The sequence below is a fragment of the Glandiceps talaboti genome, chromosome 3 (genome assembly GCF_964340395.1).
Source record: "Glandiceps talaboti chromosome 3, keGlaTala1.1, whole genome shotgun sequence".
NCBI classification, from domain to species: Eukaryota; Metazoa; Hemichordata; class Enteropneusta; family Spengelidae; genus Glandiceps; species Glandiceps talaboti.
The window spans coordinates 28,283,380-28,308,379 of NC_135551.1; the positions used below are offsets into that span (position 1 = coordinate 28,283,380).

The 25,000-nt window shown below is 37.2% G+C and overlaps 3 protein-coding genes across 3 annotated transcripts; all 3 read left to right on the forward strand.

Moving 5' to 3' along the window:
• Positions 1-177: 177 nt before the first annotated feature.
• LOC144433347 (uncharacterized) lies at positions 178-4,599 on the forward strand. Its single transcript, XM_078121653.1, has 2 exons — positions 178-1,466; positions 1,962-4,599. Exons 1-2 carry the CDS (start codon positions 178-180, stop codon positions 4,597-4,599), a joined length of 3,927 nt encoding a protein of 1,308 aa, XP_077977779.1.
• Positions 4,600-5,859: 1,260 nt separating this feature from the next.
• On the forward strand, positions 5,860-7,539 carry LOC144433348 (beta-1,4 N-acetylgalactosaminyltransferase 2-like). Its single transcript, XM_078121654.1, has one exon. The coding sequence runs from the start codon at positions 5,860-5,862 to the stop codon at positions 7,537-7,539; it is 1,680 nt and encodes a 559-aa protein (XP_077977780.1).
• An 11,083-nt stretch (positions 7,540-18,622) lies between these two features.
• On the forward strand, positions 18,623-24,801 carry LOC144433349 (pre-mRNA-splicing factor syf2-like). The gene is made up of 7 exons (XM_078121655.1): positions 18,623-18,631; positions 19,295-19,411; positions 20,463-20,588; positions 21,275-21,395; positions 22,539-22,629; positions 23,268-23,366; positions 24,464-24,801. Exons 1-7 carry the CDS (start codon positions 18,623-18,625, stop codon positions 24,627-24,629), a joined length of 729 nt encoding a protein of 242 aa, XP_077977781.1. The 3' UTR covers positions 24,630-24,801.
• Positions 24,802-25,000: the final 199 nt, after the last annotated feature.

Below are 25,000 nucleotides of genomic sequence, written 5' to 3' on the forward strand. Positions count from 1 at the left end.
CTTTATTTCTATTTTGGTAATTTCTACCGTAACAGAAAATGGGGGCCCGTCCGGGAATGAAACAAAATTATTCTGTGAAAAGGCAGAAAGTGGAACAAGCATAATTTTGCTGTTCTCGTTTGAGACATTGAGTTGTAAATTAAAACAAGAAAATTGAAAGTGAAAGTGAAGCCAACAATGGAGTTCGAAGCTGAGGCGTTTATGGAGAATCCCTCCTTCGAGGAGTTTGAAAAGTTGAGAAAACAAGAGTTACTAGTACTGGGTCAACACCTGGCACTTGCGGTTAAGCAGTCTATGAAAAAGGATGAAGTGAGAAATGTCATTATCAAAGCTTTAGTAGATAAGGGGAAGTTTCAACCGGATGTCTTGGATAAGATTTTAGAAAGACATAGTGCACGTGAGGGTGATATCGTGAAGTTGCAGCAATTAGAACACGAGTTTAGGTTGAAACAATTAGAAATGGAGTTTAAATCCAGAGAGATGGAAATGAAGATGCAAATAGAAAAAGAATTGAAGTTAAAAGCAATGGAAATGGGAAATGTGTCGGATCGTGTCACACCTTTATTAAGTACTGAAAATAACTTCGACGTGACAAAGCATATACGACTTGTTCCCCAGTTTCAAGAAAGGGAAGTAGATGGATATTTTCAACACTTTGAAAAGATTGCAGCTAGCTTAAAGTGGCCGAAGGAAGTTTGGACATTGCTATTGCAAAGTGTTTTGATTGGAAGGGCCCGTGAAGCTTTTTCAGCCCTACCCCTTGAGCAAAGTAGTGATTATGACTTGGTCAAAGACGCAATTCTAAAGTCTTATGAGTTAGTGCCAGAGGCCTACAGGCAAAGGTTCAGAAATATCCGAAAGTTGAATGACCAAACACATGTAGAATTTGCAAGAGAGAAGGAAAGATTATTTGATAGATGGTTATCGTCAAAAGGAATAGATAAGAGTTTCGATAAGCTTAGGCAACTCATGTTAATCGAGGAGTTCAAACAATGTGTACATACTGACATAAAGACACATTTAGATGAACATAAAGTAGATGTAGTACATGAAGTAGCAATTATGGCTGATGATTACGCTCTTACCCATAAACTAAATTATGTTAAGAGTAATCCTACTAAGTCTAATTACAGATCTCCATATTATAGTAAATCTCACGAGGAAAAAGCTAGATCAGATTCTTCAGAGAAAAGGAAAGCTTCTGATTCTAATTCTTCTGAGAAAAGTAAGGAGAGAATGTTTAAGACGGTACCCACATGTGCCTATTGTAAAAAGAAGGGCCATCTTATTTCTGAATGTTGGTTTCTACAGAAAAAAGAGAAGAATGCTAAATCTTACCCCATTGCTTGCACAGTCGCTGAAGGGCGTAACAGGCAACTTAAGCCGCTGAGAGTTGAAGGGAGAGAAATGGAAAAGTCCATGTCTCAAAATGTGATGGAAGAATTTAAGCCATTCATTTTCGAAGGGTACGTGTCTATGATAGGAGACGAGGCTAATTTGCATTCTATTAAGATACTACATAATAATAATAATAATAATAATAATAATAATAAACTTTATTTAAACTCGATAGCCTCATAGGTAACAGCCTTTTTTCATGAGGGTCGAGACACTACGTGACACTGCTGCTTCTCAAACCCTAATATTAGAAGGTGTTTTACCTTTATCAGAAATGAGCTCTGCAAAAGCAGATGTGTTAATAAAGGGTGTAGAGTTAGGCTTCATTAGCGTTCCCCTTCATATTATAAACTTGAAATCTAACTTAGTTTCAGGACAAGTGAAAGTGGGTGTAAGGTCTAAATTACCCGTAGAGGGCGTTTCCATGTTGTTAGGAAATGATTTAGCGGGGGGGGGGGGGGAGGGAAAGTATTCCCCGATCCTATTGTAACTAAACAGCCTTGTTTGGAGGATTCAAATGGTGATCAGGAAGCCGAAATTTTCCCTGCATGTGCTGTAACAAGGGCCATGAGTAAAGTTTCAAAGGAGACTATTAATGAGGACATGCCAATTAATGAAAAAGGACGTGACTTAGAAATAGGGCTAGAGGATACATTTCTTTCTAGGCTGAATGATGGATGTCATTTTCCTTTAAATACTGGTTACAAAGCCTCAAATCAGGCTGATGTACCTTTATTGGGTGATAAACAGGTAAAAGAAGAGCCCTTAAGTCGTGATCGACTGATTAGAGAACAGGAGAGGGATCCTGAACTTATTGAATTAAGTAAGAGGTCAATATCCTTAAAGGAAGTAGATACAGTCCCTGTGTGTTATTATAAAAAGGATGGTTTATTGATGAGAAAATGGCGACCTCCAGATGCACTAGTTAGCGACGAATGGAGAATTGTCAATCAAATAGTAGTGCCTAAATTGTATCGCAGGGATATATTAAGTTTGGCCCATGATAGCCTCATGAGTGGACACCTAGGAGTCAATAAGACTTATAATAAGATTTTAAATCATTTCTATTGGCCAAAATTGAGACAGGATGTGGCTAAGTACTGTAGATCATGCCATGCGTGTCAAGTGGTAGGCAAACCTAATCAAAAGATTCCAGTCGCCCCACTAAAGCCAATTCCCGCCTTTTCTGAAGCATTTAGTAGAGTGTTAATCGACTGTGTGGGACCATTACCAAAGACAAAGTCAGGAAATGAGTATTTGCTGACCATAATGTGTGCATCTACTCGATTTCCTGAGGATATCCCACTTAGAAGTATTAATGCTCAAAGAATAGTGAAAGCTCTGACTAAATTTTTCACTCTAGTAGGTCTTCCAAAGTCTGTGCAGTCAGATCAAGGATCAAATTTCATGTCAAATCTGTTTCAACAGGTCCTTCATCAGTTGGGCATTGAACAATACAAGTCTAGTGCTTATCATCCGGAATCCCAAGGGGCACTTGAGCGCTTCCATCAGACTTTGAAAAATATGATTCGCACGTATTGTTTCGAAAATGAGAAAGATTGGGATGAGGGAGTCCATTTAGTGTTGTTTGCAGCAAGGGAAACAGTTCAGGAATCATTGGGTTTTAGCCCATTTGAACTAGTGTTCGGCCATTCGGTCCGAGGTCCTTTAAAGTTACTGCAAGAAAAGTGGTTGTGTGAAGAAAGCGAAATAAATCTTTTAGATTATGTCTCTGGATTCAAAGAGAGACTCACTAGAGCATGTGATGTAGCTAGAGAAAATCTAAAAGGGAGTCAGATGAAAATGAAGAAATGGTATGATAAAGATGCCAGGAATAGAGTCTTTAAACCAGGTGATAGAGTTTTAGTGCTTTTCCCCATTCCTGGACATCCATTACAAGCTCGATACTATGGTCCATATGAAATCAAGTCTAAGATTAATGGTGTGAATTATATTGTTAAGACTCCAGGGAGGCGTAAAGAAAGTCAATTATGTCACATTAATATGTTAAAGGAGTATGTAGAAAGAGATGAGAATAGTAAAAGTAAGTCTGTGTCATCCACAGTCACCACCCAGCTAAGTGATCACAATGATGACGAAGAAGATAGTCAGTCTGAGGGTCAGGGTGTTGACTGTGATTTCAAATTGAAGAATTCCGATATTCTTGCTGATTTAGACACTAAACTTTCTCATCTAAGTAGAGAACGAAGTGAAGAATTGAAAAATCTCATACTAGAGTTTAAGCATTTATTTTCCGATGTTTCAGAGAAAACAGATAAAATATGTCATGATGTGGATGTTGGCAATGCAACCCCTGTTAAACAACATCCTTATCGGATGAATCCTATGAAGCTAGAACATCTAAGAAATGAAGTTAAATATATGTTAGATAATGACATCATAGAACCTAGCTATAGTGCGTGGAGTTCTCCATGCGTGCTTGTGCCAAAGCCAGGTAATTGTTATCGGTTTTGTACCGACTATCGCCGAGTCAATACTCTGTCTAAAACAGACTCCTATCCTCTCCCTAGAATTGATGATTGCATCGACAAAATAGGAAACGCAAAATTTGTGAGCAAATTCGATTTATTGAAGGGTTATTGGCAAATTCCACTCACCGATAGAGCGAGAGAGGTGTCAGCGTTTGTGACCCCAGATGGGTTATACGAGTATAAAGTCATGCCATTTGGTATGAAGAACGCCCCTGCCACTTTCCAACGCTTAATAAATCGTGTAATTGCAAATTTGGAGGGATGTGGAGGATTTGTTGATGACGTGAGTGTGCATAGTGACACTTGGCAACAGCACTTGCAACGATTACGCAAGTTTTTTGAACGTTTATCTGAAGCCAAGTTAACAGTAAACCTAGCTAAGAGTGAATTTTGTCACGCCACTGTCACATATCTAGGTCACATTGTAGGTCAAGGTCAAACTAGACCTGTACATGCCAAGGTTGAAGGAATTGTAAATTTTCCTGTGCCGAGAAATAAGAAAGAGCTAATGAGATTTTTGGGTATGGTCGGTTACTACCGACGCTATTGTCCAAATTTTGCAATTATTGCTAATTCGTTGACTAGTTTACTTAAGAAGGATAGTAAGTTTGTATGGTCTGAAAGTTGTCAAGATGCATTTGTCAAGATTAAAGCCATACTTACTAGTTCACCAGTTCTTGCCGCTCCAGATTTTAGCAATCAGTTTTAAGTTAGCTATAGATGCCAGTGATATGGGTATGGGGGCAGTGATGATGCAACAAGGCACGGATGGTGTTGACCACCCTATTTGTTATTTTTCTAAGAAATTTGACAAGCATCAAAGAAACTACTCAACTGTCGAGAAGGAATGCTTGGCTTTAATATTAGCTTTGCAACACCTTGATGTGTACTTGAGCGTCACTTTGCATCCTATCCTAGTGTTCACTGATCACAATCCGTTGACATTTGTACATAAGATGAAAAGTAAGAATCAACGATTGCTGAGATGGAGTTTAATGTTGCAAGAGTATAATTTAGAAATACGTCATATCAAAGGAAAAGATAATGTAATTGCAGATGCATTGTCAAGAGTTGAATATGCATAGTGCGTTAAGTAGTTAAGTAGAGATTGTTAAGTGCGACAAATAATTCCAATAATTTGAGTGTATTTTGTAAATTTAAGAATAGTATGAAAACTCATTTGACAAAGCTAGTACCAGATAATTTGACAGGGTTTCATTACATTCAAACCTTTTTTTTTAAAGGGGAGGTGTTATGATGCCCATATTTTGTAAATGTATTTATTATCCCACATACATACATTGACAGACAGACAGGCAGGCAGGCAGATAGATAGATAGATAGATAGATAAGCGAAAAAAAGCAAACAAACAAACAAACAAACAAACAAACAAGATATGAAGTGATGACAGCTGGTACGAACAAAACAAATAAATGAAAGGCCTCGAGTACAATCCATTAATTGTCATATACATTGTATTAGCTATTAAATATCGTTCAATATGTCACCAATTATTTCACTTTACAAAAAAAATAAAAATCACTTATTTTCGCACATCTGATTGAACAGCAGTTTTGTCAGAGGCGTGCACATGTGAAAGGGGGGTCACAGCTTAAGGGTTAAGCACAGATATTGTTCAATTCAGCTGAAATAGGTGCCCGAACTGCGTACATTTCCTATCTACGCTATTTGTCGGACGAATCATTGAGCTGTTCCCCATTGACGCGTGTTACAATCTGTTATTGCATTCACATATGATGTTAATCCGAAACCACCACTGCTGCTACGACTTTGTACAGGGTGATATACAATATCTAAATATACAAATTATATATTTCTTGTTCAGCACACAGGTAAAGCGTTGACATGTGCGTAGAAATATACCGTTATTGACTAGACCACGGATACAACCCTTCTGATTGAACCAACCTTTTCTTTATAGGATCCCACATTGACTGTACTGCAGAGATGTCTACCTGCTTCAGGCGGAGACCTCCGTTATCTTTTCTATTAGTTATCAACGGTGCACTTTTGTTTTTTGTGACAATTTATGTGATGTATAAAGACTGTAACTGTGACTGCAAACCAAACGCAAGCTATGATACCCACGAGATTGTTGGTGACGTTTTTGTTGTACAGACGACTGAGGACATCACATATAACAACTTAGGACCAGCACCAACGGAAAAGAGGGATGCTACCACAGACGACTTGTTAGACATTCTGAGAACTGCAGCATCAACCACGTCATTTGATGGAGAAGGTGATATTGATAATATTCGTGATAAACTAGACATGTATTCACAAAAATGCATTTGTCCTGAACCACCTAAATGGTTGAGACGATCAGACATAAATTATAGACGATTGGAGATGGCAAAGGAGTGGGAGAGAGACTTAGATAGAAAACGCCAACCGTTTGTAAAATGTCAGGCTATGTCACCTATCAGTTACCTTGGTAACGGCATAACGGTAGAACCATTTGAGTCAGTTCCACTTATTGGCATATCAATCCACGACTTCGTCTTAAATGCTGTCAAACATGATGACGCTTACATGCTTATCAAATTCCACTCTGTTCACCATTTGGGTATTTTATACCTACCAGATGAAGCAATACAACGGTGGTCAACTTTGATTCAGTTAGATGGCGACCAAACAACATCACTCGCAATTACAATGGCTGGAAAACATTTGGGCATTATGAATGGCATTGTGGATAAAATTGTCTATAAGAGTACCAGTTATCACATTGACAAATATGACAGGGTAGAAATATTGTTTCTTGATTTTATTCACTATGTCAATGTACACATTAGAAGGCAACCGTTACCGGATCTTATAGACCCAGGTCTAGATGACGTCGACGTCATCTCCAACAAAGTCACTGTCATTACTAAAACATTTGAACGCTATGACTGCTTGGACAGGTTTGTCACCAATGTTCGAAAATTTTACCCCACCATTCCAATCATAATTGCTGACGATTCTGAATTTCCTGAAATAGTAAACGCTTCAAACGTGAAACACTTTACTATGCCTTTTCGAGATGGTTGCTTTGCTGGCAGAAATTTAGCTCTGAGTCAAGTCCGTACGAAATATGTCGTCTTCGCTGATGATGATTTTGTTTTCACGAATGAAACAAATCTAGAATCAATGGTCGAAAAACTAGAAGACCCTCTAGTAGAATTGGATATTATATCTGGACATGTGGAGAAGTTAACATCGCTTGATTATATATTTAAATTAGCGAACGATGTCAATGGACAGGGGGTATGTTCGATGGGTGTTTACGGGAGTATTGACAAGGAACGCCGAAGAGTTCCCGGATATCCGCAATGCATTTTTGCTGAAATGGCTAACAATTTCTTCATGGCCAAAACTACAGTTTTACGTCGGATTGGATTTGAACCTGGGTTTATTTACGCTGGGCACGAAGAATTCTGGATGGATGCTGTTGGGAAAGCTAAAACTGCTGTATGCTACGATGTCAACATCGACCATAATAGAACAGAGACTGTGAAGTATGGTTGGTATAGATACCAAACTGTAACAAGGAGGAAAAGAGATCCGCATCTTTTGTTTGAAAATAATCTTTGTTACTGGAAAAATTGGGAATTTGAATCAAAACCGAAGATCTTAAAGTGACAAAAGTCTTCGAATACATTAGTCATTAACTGAAATAAGTGGAGCTGTCAATTAACACTAATTACATGATTGTATATTATAAATTATCGATATACATCTATATGTTTTGTGTTCCACCAAGTACCACCTACATTAAGACTTCTTACTTAATATTTGAGGTACTGACATTGTCTATCTACCTGGTTTTACAATTTTCAATCAGACATGAATTACTTATATGGTATTTTTTCTCTAATATATCTCTGACGTGAAGAAACATGTTGCCGTCAAAACACAAGAACAGAATGTAGCAATTGCGTAGAGCAACTACTACAATTGTATCAGTTCTGTTACACATATCTATTAAATTATTAAAATGTCATAAAGATATATGCCTATAGCTGTACTTCATATAGCTGGCAGAATACCAGATATGATTATATCATAAAAATATATGTAAAAAGTCTTATGTCATATGACTGGCATAATGTAACAGTATTCTATGACGTGGCATGGGGCCTCTGTGATATGTTTATCCGATCAACACGATTTCGTGTGCACTTAGCAAAGTGCACTCATTCGCATATCGTTTCGTGTGCACTTAGCAAAGTGCACTCATTCGCATATCGTTTCATGTGCACTTAGCAAAGTGCACTCATTCGCATATCGTTTGCATGCAGGTATACAATAATGATTTCGGAATTGCAGGGTTGTCGGTGGCCGAGTGGTTAAACCACTTGCCTCTTACCACGCTGTAAGTAAGAAGAGTGTCGTTTAGTTTGACTCTACCGAATAACGCAGGTTTTCCCCGGGCACTCCGGTTTCCTCCTGCATTAGCACTGAACACTGGACTTCTTGGGAGACAAGAACTATCCAGTATAAATAAAGATTATTATTGCACTGCAGTGCATATATCACTGGTATACACTCGCTCCAGTGCAATTTATCTCTGGTACATATGTAATAACATCAGATATGTTCATGTCTTGACAATGTTTTAGAAAGGAACCCTCCACACATTGGCCACCCTAGTGAAAACGTTGCCTCGTGTTCTAGTATAGTGTTGCCGTAAAAACTAACTCTATTGGTATGATGTACATTTCCATTTGATTTCTCAGACCGTCAGTATTTTATTGTCATATATCATATGTCAGTCCGGGGTGTTATAATATAGTGTTACGATCAAGAGATATCATATTCGGAATTTTGGCATATTTTACCTAAATTAACGTTAAATTCAATCTATACTACTTATTCACAAACAGGAGCTAACAACAGCATGATTAAATAATATGTTGATTTATCTACTAATCCTATACTAATTACATTTATCGCTAGATAACAAATGTCAAGTGTTTTGATGAAACAACATAGATTAGTTCTTGTAAACAAGATAACTTGTTGATTACTGAATTCAAATTAATACTTAATTTACCAATGGCGTGATCAACATTTGTCTTAAACGTGAACAAGTTGCATATGGCATGATCTTGAATCTCAATCTTAAATATTCTGGCGGAAACTTCGCCGTATCGTACTAGAACTTATATGATAGGGACTTGAAGAAATAAAGACTATTCTTAGATCTTGATTATAACGCAACTGTTGGTGTGCGGTTCTCTCTTTGCATGAGTGTAAGAGCGTATGTGTATGTGACGATACCTGTGTAGACAAGCTCGTAGATCCTGGTACCCAAGAAAGACAGTTAGAGTGGAGAATCGTTTACGTTCTGTCGATCTGTTCACAACTACCATACTTAGACACTGAAACGCTATATTAAGCTCCCCCTAGAAAGTAACAATAGTACATGGAGAATACAAGGGACGGTCGTTTTCCAAACATATAAGCATAACCTTGTAGCTGGATTATAGTTGGGCAGCATATCAAAGTGGCCATATGGATGAGGATCGGGAATTTATTTTCGATTTTTAATTCATAAATCAATTTTATCATGGCTTCCTACTTGTAAAACCGATGTGAAACAACATATATCAAATCCTCGTTTGTAACTCAATAAATTACAAAAATTGTACGTACAATAACAAACGTTTTACTTTTAGCTTTTTGCTCTGTATTATATGTAAGTTACAAACACAAACTTTTTCAATGTTGTTTCACATTGATTTTTCAAGTAGGAAGCCTTTATAAAATTGTTTTATAAATTAGAAATCCAAAATAAATACCCAATCCTCCTCATCCATATGGCCCCTCAACATGCAAATCCCTACAAAAATTACATCACAGTCGATGTGACTCATATCTACAACACCCTAATATGATACCAATGAACTGACTGTCTGGTCATACCAATGAACCGACTGTCTGGTCATACCAATGAACTGAGTGTCTGGTCATACCAATGAACTGAGTGTCTGGTCATACAAATGAACTGACTGTCTGGTCATATCAATGAACTGACTGTCTGGTCATACCAATGAACTGAGTGTCTGGTCATACCAATGAGCTGAGTGTCTGGTCATATCAATGAGCTGAGTGTCTGGTCATATCAATGAGCTGAGTGTCTGGTCATATCAATGAGCTGAGTGTCTGGTCATATCAATGAGCTGAGTGTCTGGTCATATCAATGAGCTGAGTGTCTGGTCATATCAATGAGTTGACTGTCTGGTCATATCAATGAGCTGAGTGTCTGGTCATATCAATGAGCTGAGTGTCTGGTCATATCAATGAGCTGAGTGTCTGGTCATATCAATGAGCTGAGTGTCTGAGTGTCTGGTCATATCAATGAGCTGAGTGTCTGGTCATATCAATGAGCTGAGTGTCTGGTCATATCAATGAGCTGAGTGTCTGGTCATATCAATGAGCTGAGTGTCTGGTCATATCAATGAGCTGAGTGTCTGGTCATATCAATGAACTGACTGTCTGGTCATGGTGTGTCTTTTTACTACAAATACCTCGGAAATAACCAATCACTCCTGTCGTGTATAAAGCCCAGACCATAAGTCAACCCAGTTTTACATGATTTGCCTACCAAGCTTTAGGATACAGTACGAGCATTTTGCCTAGAGTTTCTCATCTCTAAACGTCTTGAAACATCCCCATTGTGGTTAAACTTCAATTTATGTCAATTCACGATTTCACAGATTTTATAAGTATATGTCGTATTTATAGTAAGGGAATTATAGCTAGAAGCATGCTCCCGACAGGCAGTGACCATTATCCATTTGGCACCACACAACACATATCTATCATATACAGCCTGTCAACTCGTTTACTATATGTATTATTATATATCATTCAAAACAGTCATTATGTCTGTCAGGTCAGTGGTTATCATGGTTGTGTTTATTGGTCCATCATGTAATGATACAATACAATTTCAACTGTATATAAGCTGTGCGTATAATCGAGAGAGAGAGAGAGAGAGAGAGAGAGAGAGAGAGAGAGAGAGAGAGAGAGAGAGAGAGAGAGAGAGAGAGAGAGAGAGAGAGAGGGAGGGAGGGGGGAGGGGGGATAGCATTAATAGATGAATCTGCAGAGAGTACTTGTAGCAGACCTCATACATTACAATTGATTTTAAATACAAAAAGTGCAACTTGAAAAAACTGTACGATATAAATGTAACTGGTGGTCAATCCGTGTTAATGAAAGCACCACTAGTTTCTTTCAAATTGGAAGATATCAATACCCAACACAGAAATTACAGATATCCTTCCAATGAACAAACGTGAATAAATTAACACCAATTAAGGTGCATGCATATCTTATATTAAACCGAATCAAGAAGAAGATTTATTCTGTTACATAGAAATAAGTAATAATAAGTACTTTTACCTCCAGAAACACTAAAACTTCCCGCTATAGTTCGTTTCGCTATGAACAGATCTTGCTTTTCCTATGACATTGGCTGACCACAGTCGTCTGGTTCTTTCAACTATTCCTCGATAACTAAATACTTGAGGTGAGACTGGATAACTCTGGTGACGATATAATCCGAGATAATAAAGTATTAGAATAACTGAATGAATATCTATAAATCGTGGACGCTATTTACCAGATCAGAAAATCCCACCGATGGCATTTCCCGTGACATTACGTTGAACCCGTGTGGGCACAGGTAGATATGTGAACGTACGGTATGTGTGTAGTTTTATCTGGTTTTGATTGCACATTGAGTTACCTCACTGCTATATATATATATATATATATATATATATATATATATATATATATATATATATATATATACACGAAAACCCCGACTTGATTTTCTTCTACCCTCAACATATACTCCGCTTTGCGTGCAGACGTATCGAGCACTGTACTACGGACAAATCTTACCACTGACTTCCTATATATATATATATATATATATATATATATATATATATATATATATATATATATATATATATATATATATATATATATATATATATATATATATATATATATATATATATATATATATATATAACTCGGTGAGTATCAATCTGCTATAAGACAGTGCTCTATACCGCAGTGGCAGAGCGTAATAGTTTTGGTAGTACTGGAACTCTTTCTTGGGTGTAACTCGGAGTTTCACGCATATTGCGATCATCAGACATCGTCTGATGATCGCAATATGCGTGAAACTCCGAGTTACACCCAAGAAAGAGTTCCAGTACTACCAAAACTATATATATATATATATATATATATATATATATATATATATATATATATATATATATATATATATATATATATATAACTCGGTGAGTATCAACCTGCTAAGACAGTGCTCTATACCGCAGTGGCAGAGCGTAATATAGAGCGTAATATATATATATATATATATCACCTTATTCCACATCCGTTATTCGTTTCATTCAAAAGTTTAACAGCTGGTATAATCTTAGACATCGGTAATAGTTCTATCACACGTTTCTTTACTAAATAATTCACAAAACCTAGAAACCCTGTTTGAAATCACCAAGTTAATTAATTCTTAATTGGTTTTCAGTTAGAGACATGAAGAATATTCTACTCAGTATTCTTTGCTGAATATATTAGATCATTAGTATTTAATCACTCAGCTATATCCACACAATTGTGAAATAAACTCATTAGGCATAGATTAATTATGAAATAAATTTTCATACATCAATTATGAAATAAACCATTGAAATAAGACGGCTTTTGAAGAGAATCCCCTCGTATAATAATCTACGCCATAGCCATAGCAACTGATTTTTTTAATCAAGAAATTTACAATATTCTTTATTATGCAAATTAGATGACGTCTTTGCTCTACTTTAACCAATCATAGATCAGCATAGTTCGGAGACCAGGCAAGTTAGGTCTATATAACTTATATAAGCATTTTAAGTACTTATAAAAAGAAGGGTTAAGTTGTATGTCGTCAACGGTCCTCGCTTACTTTTACCATCGGCGTCACACCCACAGTCTGACAATCCAGGATGTCGAGGTAAAGTTTTCAAGTTGTTCATTCGATAGAGAGCTGCTTAATAAAACTATCGATTCTTAAATGTTTCCTACTTTGTTGATTGGAGTACAAACCACCAAAAGGAGGAACACTCTACACTTGTAATGGACACCTGATGTTGTAAACTTTCCTTGATATATCAAGAAATGTCTCTTTGTACAGCGTACAGGTACTGCTGCCTTCCAATCGGACGTCTCGGTAGCAGGACAACATCGGATTTTATTTGTAACTCATTTAGATTTTACTAACGATTCTACCTCCTAATATATACACGTACTGGTTTGATGCATCGCTAGCATTAACCAATAATGATTAGAAGAAGTGTGCAGACTTATTTTTTATTCCATATAAAGTATAATATACGTTAGAATTTTCAACTTTCTGACTGACTACTTATTCAAATTATTTTTTAACATAAAAATGATTTTAAGTGATAAATGTCTTGTCTGAATACATATCTCCACTACTAGGCTGAGCGTGAACATTGGTAAAATATATCAAAGAGTACTAGTAGCATTTATTGTATCGAAACAAACATACAAAATATAGTAATGTTTGCTTACCCGATATTTCAATATATATATCATATATATTAAACAGGCATTAGTCTTGAATTTGGGGTTTTTTTTCCTTGGTTATTCAACTTTCGTTGCTCTGACAACTGCTTATGGTGTTCCTATAGCAAAAAAAGGTGTTGCAACGCTGAGTCACTTATCTGTTATTAGAATTATTTATATTAAGCTTAGATCAAGAAACGTAATACTAGTCAATCCAAGACGTTGTTAATCGGTATACTTCTAATTAAACCTTGTCCCTTTCTTTTACTCTCTACCTTCCCAAATGATGAACCTGTGACCGTATATCTTCAAATGTCTATTGTGCTTTCAATATTAAGATGTTTTTTTTATTCTAGGAAGTTCCTGGTTGCTGCCGTGCTTGCGCTGTATATGTTCTCTCTTTCATTGTCTCAAAGTCTGCGTACTTCCCCATGTGAGTATACGTAGCTGTGCATGATTTTTCAAAATCGTATCACATTTGATTATTGAATTAATGAATTACAGTGTAATTATAGATAAAGACAATGGATTTTGACCAAAAAGAGAGAAAATTCTTAGTTTTTAAGAACAAACGTAACGGTCATTGAAATCTCAACATAGAATAGTAGATTTTCATGATAAGTGTATTATTTGTACAGATAACGAGACTAGTGGTGATTCAAATGGAGGCAATGAACAGTGGACAACGGATGATGGTGAACCTGGGCAGATAAGTCATTCGAACACGGAGACAACACCAGTGAGATACATGGAGACAATGGCTGTGAGAGACATGGAGACAACATCAGTGAGATACATGGAGACAACATCTGTGAGAGACTCTGAGACAACACCTGTGAGAGACACGGAGACAACACCTGTGAGAGACATGGAGACAACACATGTGAGAGACATGGAGACAACACCTGTGAGAGACATGGAGACAACATCTGTGAGATACATGGAGACAGCACCTGTGAGACACACTCAGACAGCACCTGTGAGAGACATGGAGACAACATCTGTGAGATACATGGAGACAGCACCTGTGAGAGACATGGAGACAACACCTGTGAGATACATGGAGACAACACCTGTGAGAGACATGGAGACAACACCTGTGAGAGACACGGAGAGAGCATCTGTGAGAGACTCTGAGACAACACCAGTGAGATACATGGAGACAACAGCTGTGAGAGACATGGAGACAACACCTGTGAGAGACATGGAGACAACATCTGTGAGATACATGGAGACAGCACCTGTGAGACACACTCAGACAGCACCAATGAGAGACATGGAGACAACACCTGTGAGAGACATGGAGACAACAACTGTGAGAGACATGGAGACAACTGTGAGAGACATGGAGACAACACCTGTGAGAGACACGGAGAGAGCATCTGTGAGAGACTCTGAGACAACACCAGTGAGATACATGGAGACAACAGCTGTGAGAGACATGGAGACAACACCTGTGAGAGACATGGAGACAACATCTGTGAGATACATGGAGACAGCACCTGGGAGACACACTCAGACAGCACCTGTGAGAGACATGGAGACAGTATCTGTGAGATACATGGAGACAGCACCTGTGAGAGACATGGAGACAACACCTGTCAGAGACATGGAGACAACACCTGTGAGATACATGGAGACAGCACCTGTGAGAGATATGGAGACAACACCAATGAGAAACATGGAGACAACACCTGTGAGAGACACGGGGACAACACATGTGAGAGACATGGAGACAACACATGTGAGAGACACGGAGACAACACCTGTGAGAGACATGGAGACAACACCTGTGAGAGACACGGAGACAACACCTGTGAGAAACATGGAGACAACACCTGTGAGAGACACAGAGACAACACCTGTGAGAGACACGGAGACAACACCTGTGAGAGACATGGAGAAAACACCTGTGAGAGACATGGAGACAACACCTGTGAGAGACACGGAGACAACATCTGTGAGAGACATGGAGACAACACCTGTGAGAGACATGGAGACAACACCTGTGAGACACACTCAGACAGCACCTGTGAGAAAGTACACTCCCAATGGAACACAGTCCCCAGCCTTTGCTGGTACGATGGCGAACAATGTTACGAGTAATTTTACTGGAATGGAAACAGGTAAAATTACATTTTCTACGTCTACCCTGACTCATTCATTCCAATAAATTATTATCTATGCAGTACAGTACACCACTAACTCGGATGATTGGACAAACACACACACACACACACACACACACACACACACACACACACACACACACACACACACACACAATCAATCAATCAATCAATCAATCAATCAATCAATCAATCAATCAATCAATCAATCAATCAATCAATCAACCTACCACCTCTTCCGTCAACACTTAGTAAATACTATCAACATTAGCATTACCTAAATCTGCATTACTTTGATACACAAATACACATATTTATTGAACTACTACAAGTGGAAATCCGCCACGATTGTGTTTCACTTTTCTTTTTTACAGATCTAGATGACCGGTCTAGATGTAGTCTAACGTCGACAGTGGGTAGTGGCAGTGTTCGGGTTATACTAGCATTGTGTCCTGGCTTACTCTCTTTGATGCGATTCTGATATGGTGTATATGACCTGTCAAGTTATGTATGTATTTATAGACCTAACCTATACATGGCCATAATCATTCAAGTGTCAGTGCTGGAGAACATTGTCAACTAGTAATTCTATCGGTATTGTCAAATTAAGTTGAACTATACTATGCTGCTTTATAAGGTAGACATGTATACCAGTTGCAGTTAAAATGGCATCTAAAATAGTTTCACTTCGAAGTTTGAAACTATTTTTTGTTTGGTGTTTGGTGTTTTAATGATTACATTATTTGACAATGTTTGAAAGAGTACAACCCTCAAACTTATATGTACATGTGCACACAACCGCAGTCCACCACAGTGGTCTGAGACACAGCCAATCAATCAATCAACCAACCAACCAACCAACCAACCAACCAACCAACCACCCACCCACCAGAGTTATTATTGTATTTGAATAGTTTTGTATTTTGTAAATATGTAGAGAACACATAGTTGTATATAACATACATATATAATACAATATTAGCAACTTGAACAGCACATTCATATTTTCTTTCTTTCTTTTACAAATGTATATGTTTGTAAGTTGGTTATAAAATGGGTTGGAGTGAGTGAGTGAGTGAGTGAGTGAGTGAGTGAGTGAGTGAGTGAGTGAGTGAGTGAGTGAGTGAGAGTGAGTGAGTGAGTGAGTGAGTGAGTGAGTGAGTGAGTGAGTGAGTGAGTGAGCGAGCGAGCGAGAGAGAGAGAGAGAGAGAGAGAGAGTGTGTGTGTGTGTGTGTGTGTGTGTGTGTGTGTGTGTGTGTGTGTGTGTGTGTGTATTTCAGATACTGTGTCTTCTACGAAGACTTGTTTTTATGTGTGTGGAGTGTATATGATCAACGTCAAAAATTCATTTTACTTAACCCCCAAGTAGCCATACTGAGCTGGATCTAATTTTCCATATTTTTTTTTTTAAGTTTTTAACTTTCTTATTGCATTGTACTCAATTAAACTTACTAGAGGCACACGAGTACGACGTGATCATGATCAAACTCTCTGACCGATCATGGTTAAACTCTGTGAACACCCGACAGACTTGTAATCTGACGACAAACTACTAAATGAGTTGTAATTAATTCATGACTGTCTCACCATACCAATAATATGCACAATAACATTAATAGACTATGGGGTGGTATTCATGTTAACCAGAATGATTAAACTATTTCATGGAACAATTTGTATTTGCGAACAACTATTTTCAGTGTTCAATAAATGTAATTAAGTCCCATTTCCCATTCTTTGTACAACGCCGGGGTGGGAATTGGTTTAAGGCAAAATAGACTTACAAACTGCCTGCAGCTTATGAGAACAGTTCTATCAATTACTGAAATTGAAAATAGTTAAAACTTAAACAGCATCTCCAAGTAGCCTTATGCATAAATAATTGACTGTCTACTTAATCTTCAATTTTAATTAGTAAAATTATTTGTTCGATTTCATTTAGTATTAATTGACTAAAATGACGATTTACATTCAAAGGAACCGTTATACCGAATGAAACGGTTGAATTACAAATAGTTGCAAAAAATTGTCATCCACTTCGTGAAATCGTGGAGCTAACACATATGGGTGTCGGTTGACGAGTAGCATGTCTACCTTTACAGTATTGTATAATAAAATTAACGGAGTATCTGGTGACCGGCCCTTGTCAGTAGCATTTTGTTCTCGTGACAAGCGCCGGGCATGTCATGCTGGTGACAGGTTCGAGATTTTTACGGCATCAATTTGATGTGTATTGATATGAAGAAAACGCTCTGGTTACCTTTAAAAATGATTGCCTTCGTACACTAAATACACAGAACTTTCAACAAAATGTTTAAATCGTGAGCAAGCGTGAAACTGACGTGACGGGTCCAGGGGTACGGTCACATATCAATATATTAGGTTTAGATCTCACCAGGTAAGCACGATCTATGCCGAGTTTTGTGATATCCATGCTGGTGAGGGGTGTTATTGTCTTTGCTCTTGATGGAAAACAGTTCTATTCTTGAATTGTCCGTGGAATAAGTGAATATTTTAAGACAGTTTTTTGGCGTTGATCGGGATGAGAGAAGAATCAGGCACACTTCCCGTGACTAGAACAGAATGTGATGATGACTCTGGTATTATTTGTAGCTTTATATTACACACATGGTAGTGGCAGGGACATATTATAAAACTGGCCCAGGGCCTACTGACAGTGCTAGTAAATGCTACTACAGTTGAGTAAGAAATAAAATAAAAGAAAGACAGAGATACAAAAGGAGACAATGACAAAAAATATAGCGAGTGGTTACATATGCTGACCAACGACTGGACCCCGGGAACTGGGCTGTTCAGATTAACGACAGGCGTTGAGAGATACTAGTATGAGAGAGACTTACTCCTCCATAGCGCCATGACTGGTAGCTCGACGTCTGGACGGACGTCAATTCGACGTTGAATATAGCGCCAGCTCAGGCTGGGAAGAGAAATGCTGTTTATTATTCGTAATAATGGCGTCGGTGAGTACTTCCGTAAACATGCTATCTCTGATTTCTCATGTATTTATACGTGAATTAGAAGTTTAAAACTAATCTTACAATGATTTATCAGTTACTGAACAAAACTTATAGTAATCTGTGTGGTAATATTGCCGTAAAATACCATGTTTGTAATTAAAAATCGGTTTCAAACGGGACGAAGTACGATACGTATGGTATCACTATCAACAAGGCTTACAGTCAATGTAAGAGACCTGTGTTTGACATATATACGACCCCTACATCGTGTTCAGTAATAATAATAATGTCAATTTAGTCACTGTGTTCTTTTGGTTTATTACAGAATTTTCGCAGTAACTTAGAGTTGTGTCTACTAACTATTTGATGATTGATACTAATGTAATGATACAAAACAATCTTTATGATTTCTATTTCAATTTGGGGCAACCATGGAGTGAGACGTGCATTGACAACTAAAGATAGAGTGAATACGGTTACACAATATTATACACGATGGTAGCTGCAATTGAACATACACAACATACATGTAATGAGTTTCTGTTCTGCTGAACGACATTGTCAAACTGGAGAGCCAAATCTCTGGGTTACATGTGTATGTCCTTCCCACCTCCATGGTTTGGGTATGTGATAACTAACATTTTTTCCCCTTGGTTATCCTCTCAGACATCAGGTTATGCTACTGCATCGTCATCAGCAGCTGCACCAAGCAGTGATGATAAAACACCAGCACAAAAGAGGGCAGAGAGGATGAAAAAACTTAGAAATCTTCATCTTAGACGAGTAAGTATACATTACAAAGTAAAGATGTACTTTCCAGTGTTCTCACTGGAATGTTCTCAAATGAGAGATAAAAATCAAGGTGACAATGGAAGCAAGTGAAGTTCAACACATCAAAATGTTTCATTATGCACGTAACACACAAGAAAAAGTTCACTCCATACCAGTATCACATGAACAATAACATCCTTCAGAAAGTAGAACATCATCCATACCTAGGAATACAACTATCAAGCAACCTTTCATGGGCCCAGCACATTCACCAAACCACAAACAAAGCAAACAGCATACTTGGTTTACTCAAAAGGAACCTTTGGAACTGCTCCAGGAACACAAAGGAAATAGCCTACAAAACACTAGTTCGACCCAGACTTGAGTACTGTAGTACAATCTGGGATCCATACCAGAAAACTCATCAGGAACAACTTGAAAAAGTACAAAGGAGAGCAGCCAGATTCGTTACCAATGACTACAGACGCACAACAAGCATCACAGCCATACTAAAAACTCTAGACTGGGAATCACTACAGAATAGAAGAACTAAGTCAAGACTCGTCACAATTTTCAAAGAAACACACGGAATCACCCCTACAAATATAAAACACCTTCATCAAGAAAACCAAACCAAACACAACACCCGTCAAACACAGAAGTTAAACTACAATACCATTCGCTCCAATAAAGATTGTTATCACTATTCACTATACCCACGTACTATACCTCTATGGAACTCATTACCACCAAGTACAAAAGCAGCAAAAGATGTGGCAGTTTTTAAATCACTAGTCAATCTCAATGTGGAATAAGGGAAAAATTGAAAGTGTGATGCATGCCGAACTGTACGTGTATAGCCACATCTGGCGTTTTGTACAGTAATGGACAAGACAAGACAAGACAAGTGTCCTTTTCTCATAAAGATTTGAACATATGAGATGGAAATTTACTGGAAAATGATTTCTGGTAACGATAATGTTTTACAATCTTGAAAGAATCTGAAATTGTTTGAAATTATAACCACTCTGCTATTTTATTACTATTTCTTTTTTTTTTACAGAATGAGGCACGTAAGATGAATCATGCTGAAGTGGTGGAAGAAGATAAACGAAATAAACTACCAGCAAACTATGAAGCTAAGAGGAAAAGAGCAGAATGGGAATTAGAGGATCAGAGAAAGAGAGCTGTAAGTTTTGATTTGTTGTCATCTCCACACGTGACTACCTGTGTAAGTTTTGATTGGTTGTTTTGTTGTCATCTCAACACATGTGACTACCTGTGTAAGTTTTGATTGGTTGATTTGTTGTCATCTCAACACATGTGACTACCTGTGTAAGTTTTGATTGGTTGATTTGTTGTCATCTCAACACATGTGACTACCTGTGTAAGTTTTGATTGGTTGTTTTGTCAGCTCAACAAATGTGACTACCTGTGTAAGTTTTGATTGGTTGTTTTGTTGTCATCTCAACACATGTAATAGAGGTGTCAAATTCTTAGAATGGTGTTGGCGTTTTCTTTTTTTTCATTTTGGGTTTCTCTTCTTGTGAAGGCTTAATAAATAAATAAATAAATAAAATAAATAAATAAATAATTGTCATCTCAACATATGTAACTACCTGTGTAGATTGATGTTGATGTAGAAGAATTAGATGTATGTAAAATACAATGTATGTTAGTTGGCTTTATTACCATGTAAAACATGTTTGTGCATATTTATCTAAAATAAATACAGTGTCGAAATAAACAACATATGACTATAGTACAGATTTTTATCAAATTGTACAATCTCTTAATTCTTTCTACATGATATTTTACATTTCACAAAACATGAAACTAATGTGACATTTTGTTGATATTTTGTTGATATTGTAGGAAGCTGAAGCAAGAGGAGAAGACTACGACCGTATCAAACTATTAGACATGTCTGCTGAAGATGCTGAGAAATGGGATAGAATAAAGAAGAAAAAGAAGAACCCAGACCAAGGATTTGCAGGTACATACAGGATCTTACAAAGAAAACGTAGCCAGATCTAAATAACATGAATGTTAATTACCAAGTTTTGTGTATATATTGTCAAGTAGTGGAAAAAGTAGAATAGATACAAATGTCTATACCTAGTTCAGAGGATGAGATGGATTGGGATTATGTGTTTGACAGACTTTCAGTTAGTTTGTTGCTGTTGACTACTTTGAAGCATGGCTTAACAAAGTATGCTAATTAGTTCGGTTCAGTTCCATAGTTCTGAGATCTTACAGCCTCACGTTGGTAACTTCCATGGTGACATCCAACCACCCTATCCTTGGATGTCTTCTCCTTTTCGCTTCAACCATTCCTTCCATTATTGCCCTTTTTTCGCACTGTTTGCCACCTGTGAATGACACATACCCAATTTAGTTCAGTCCCTGTTTCAGTACCAACTCTTCCAGACTGCAAACTGGTTTTATCATATTCGGAATGTCAATATTTGATCTTTTGGCTATCCATGGCACATGGCACTCATAACACACGCTGTAAGAACCACAGTTTTAAGAAATGAATCAATTTACAATCATGGAATGCAACTGCCTACCTGTATGAACTACATACAGGTACAATGTACAAGTATACTATAAATTTTCAGTTCAGTCTCACTATCCTCACAATGGGTTTTGTTGCATTCAGAATGTCAATATTTGATCTTTTGGCTATCCATGGCACATTGCACTCATAACACACGCTGCCAGCACTGCAGTTTTAAGTAATGAACCAACTTACAATCATGGTATGCAACTGCCTATATGTATGAACTACATGTACAATGTACAAGTATACTATAAATTTTCAGTTCAGTCTCGCTATCCTCACAATGGGTTTTGTTGCATTCAGAATGTCAATATTTGATCTTTTGGCTATCCATGGCCCACGCTGCCAACACCACAGTTCTTAAGAATCAATGACATACTTTAAATGACGTGATTTGTATATTACATATTCAAGAGTAAAACAAGATTATTAGCCAGACTTCATTATATGTGTGAGTAGTGTGAAAGGAAAAATAATCAGAAAATAAAAGAATTGTTTGCGTTAATACACATGTAGTTATTTCTTAACTTATATAATCTTTGTATATCATTTCAATTTGTGTGTGTCTTATAGACTATGAGCAAGCCACATTCAGACAGTACCAGAGACTGACAAAACAAATGAAACCAGACATGGAGAAGTATGAAGAAGTCAAAGAAAAAATGTAAGTGTGCAAAACAAAATATGTGTGTGTGTTTGTGATGTTTGTTGTGTTTGCGTGTGTACTATTGTGTTTATGTGAGTTGTGTTTGGTTGCCTGTGTGTGTGTGTGTGTGTGTGTGTGTGTGTGTGTGTGTGTGTGTGTGCGTGCAGTGTTCTCTCCAGAATTGATTGCAAAAATGGTGGCTAATTAACATTAATTTAAATATTAATAACACTAATAAGCGTAATCATCAGCATATAATATGCATATCTTCAACATTGAAAACCACATAGACATGTTTGTATTAAACACACATACACACAAAGACATTGGGATCAGCTAACATGGTCATTGAAAATTGAAACCAACCATTCTCCTCATATGAAAGTATTATTATTATAATATTGTCATTCAAAGATAACTAACAATCCAGGATGATAGAAGTCTTATGTAACATGATAGAAACCTACCATAGCATGGTTGTCTAGGCGACAAGGATAATGTTAGCACCATGCTTCCTTTATAGTGGGGAGAACACAGGTATATGTCACTGTATAATGTCACTGTGTGTGTACATATAATGTGTGTCTGTTTGTGGTGTGTAATAGTTTACCAGCAGTATTTAATTCTGTGTGTTTGTTCTACTTGTCAAAATACAGAGGTGAAGACATGTATCCGACGGTTGATTCACTGCCTCAACATGAACACAAAGATACACAGGCTGGTATCGATAGGATGGTTGATGACCTGGAAAAACAGTAAGTACATGTACTAGAATTAGATTATGTTGCCCAAAGTTGTCTTTGTTTCTACAAGTAAAATACATGTGATCTAAGGGGCCTTGTCACTACAAGTTGAAATTGAGTAATGACAAAACTCTTCTGTCACAAGTATTTTCTGACAGAATGAAGAATACTGAGGAATAGTATAATTGTATCTTCATACACCTAATGTTAGAAAAGATGTGTAAAATATTACTCTGGTAATCAAGGCTTTGATTTACTAAGATTGACACAAACTGAAACTATTATCATAACATGTTGATACAACAGTGATAAGTCATTGAATTATAGTCAGTAGGGCAGCTGTCTGAAAGTTAGTTAATGAACTTGCAGTGTACTGTTTTGGGACTTCCAATGTTTACACTATCTTTATCACAGGATGTTTAGAATCACACAACAGAGGAACTGCTATCACCCACTTGTGTAATCTACCACATTGAAGAACAATAGATTTAGTTTGCGTCTATCTTAGTAAACTGAAACTTAATTGCCAGAGTCATAATGGTGATTCTGAATGCTTCTCTCATATTTTAAACATCACAAAACCAATGACACAGATACATGTTATTATGACGTAGAATTGACCAGGGTATAAATATCATATTTTCTGTGAATTTGGCTTGTGCACGTGTAAGTATTAGCATTTAAAGACCAATATTTGATGATATTGAAAACATCTTGTTCTATCAGTCTTGACCATAACAACAACTACAAATGAAAATAGAAAAGACCAGTCCTGTTTTCACTTATCAAGAACTAAATACTTTGGCACCTGTGTCTAGTAGATTGTAGTTTTGGAAATTCTAGTAGAATGCTGTTTGTGAAATTTCAGTACAAAATTAATCCAGTAGTTGAGGTGCTCCTCAGAAAAGCTTTACTAAATAGTGTACACTTTAAAACTGACATGTTTGGTGTATTGATATTATCTTTTTACTATAGATTGGATTATTTTCATTGCTATGGGAATTCCTTGAAGAGCAACCCTTTTATTCATTTACTAATACTTGGTATGGAGTTAAATGTGTGCATGAATATTAAAATGTTCATTGATGTACTTGTTTCCCTTTTTCCAGGATTAGTAAACGTTCCAAGTACAGTAGAAGACGGGCACACAATGATGAAGAAGACATTGATTTCATTAATGAAAGAAATATGAACTTTAACAAGAAATTGGAAAGATTTTATGGAAAATACACCACAGAAATTAAACAGAACTTGGAAAGAGGTACTGCTGTGTAGGCAGTATTGATAGTGTTATGAACAATGAAATGTATGACTGCACTGACCAGGAGTGGAATCAAGCAGATGGTCAGATGCAGTAATATGGACTTGAAAAAAATATCCAGTTTGAACAGTTGTTATATATGGATCACGATGCAATCTATTTCTGACAGTGATAGGATGGGGTTGGGAGTCACAATAGGGGTGGGACGGGGGGTGGGTGGGGGGGGGGGGGGGGGGGGTACTATACACTCTTCCTCAGTATGTAGTATTTAGTAGTAAAACATTGGATTGATACAGTTGGAGTTTATAACATGTTTTGCTTAGGTGTGCATGAATCAAAACCTGAAATACCATAGATGAGAGTTCACACAGATAAAAACCAAAAA

What these genes read in the sequence shown, in the direction of transcription:
- LOC144433347 (XM_078121653.1), top strand. Translation starts at nt 178, where the DNA reads ATGGAGTTCGAAGCTGAGGCGTTTATGGAGAATCCCTCCTTCGAGGAG. An exon ending in AAGCCATTCATTTTCGAAGG is followed by an intron (nt 1,467 to 1,961) that starts GTACGTGTCTAT and finishes TGCTGTAACAAG; the next exon opens with GGCCATGAGTAAAGTTTCAA.
- LOC144433349 (XM_078121655.1), top strand. An exon ending in GAAATCTTCATCTTAGACGA is followed by an intron (nt 19,412 to 20,462) that starts GTAAGTATACAT and finishes TTTTTTTTACAG; the next exon opens with AATGAGGCACGTAAGATGAA. An exon ending in GAAGAAGTCAAAGAAAAAAT is followed by an intron (nt 22,630 to 23,267) that starts GTAAGTGTGCAA and finishes GTCAAAATACAG; the next exon opens with AGGTGAAGACATGTATCCGA.
- LOC144433348 (XM_078121654.1), top strand. Translation starts at nt 5,860, where the DNA reads ATGTCTACCTGCTTCAGGCGGAGACCTCCGTTATCTTTTCTATTAGTT.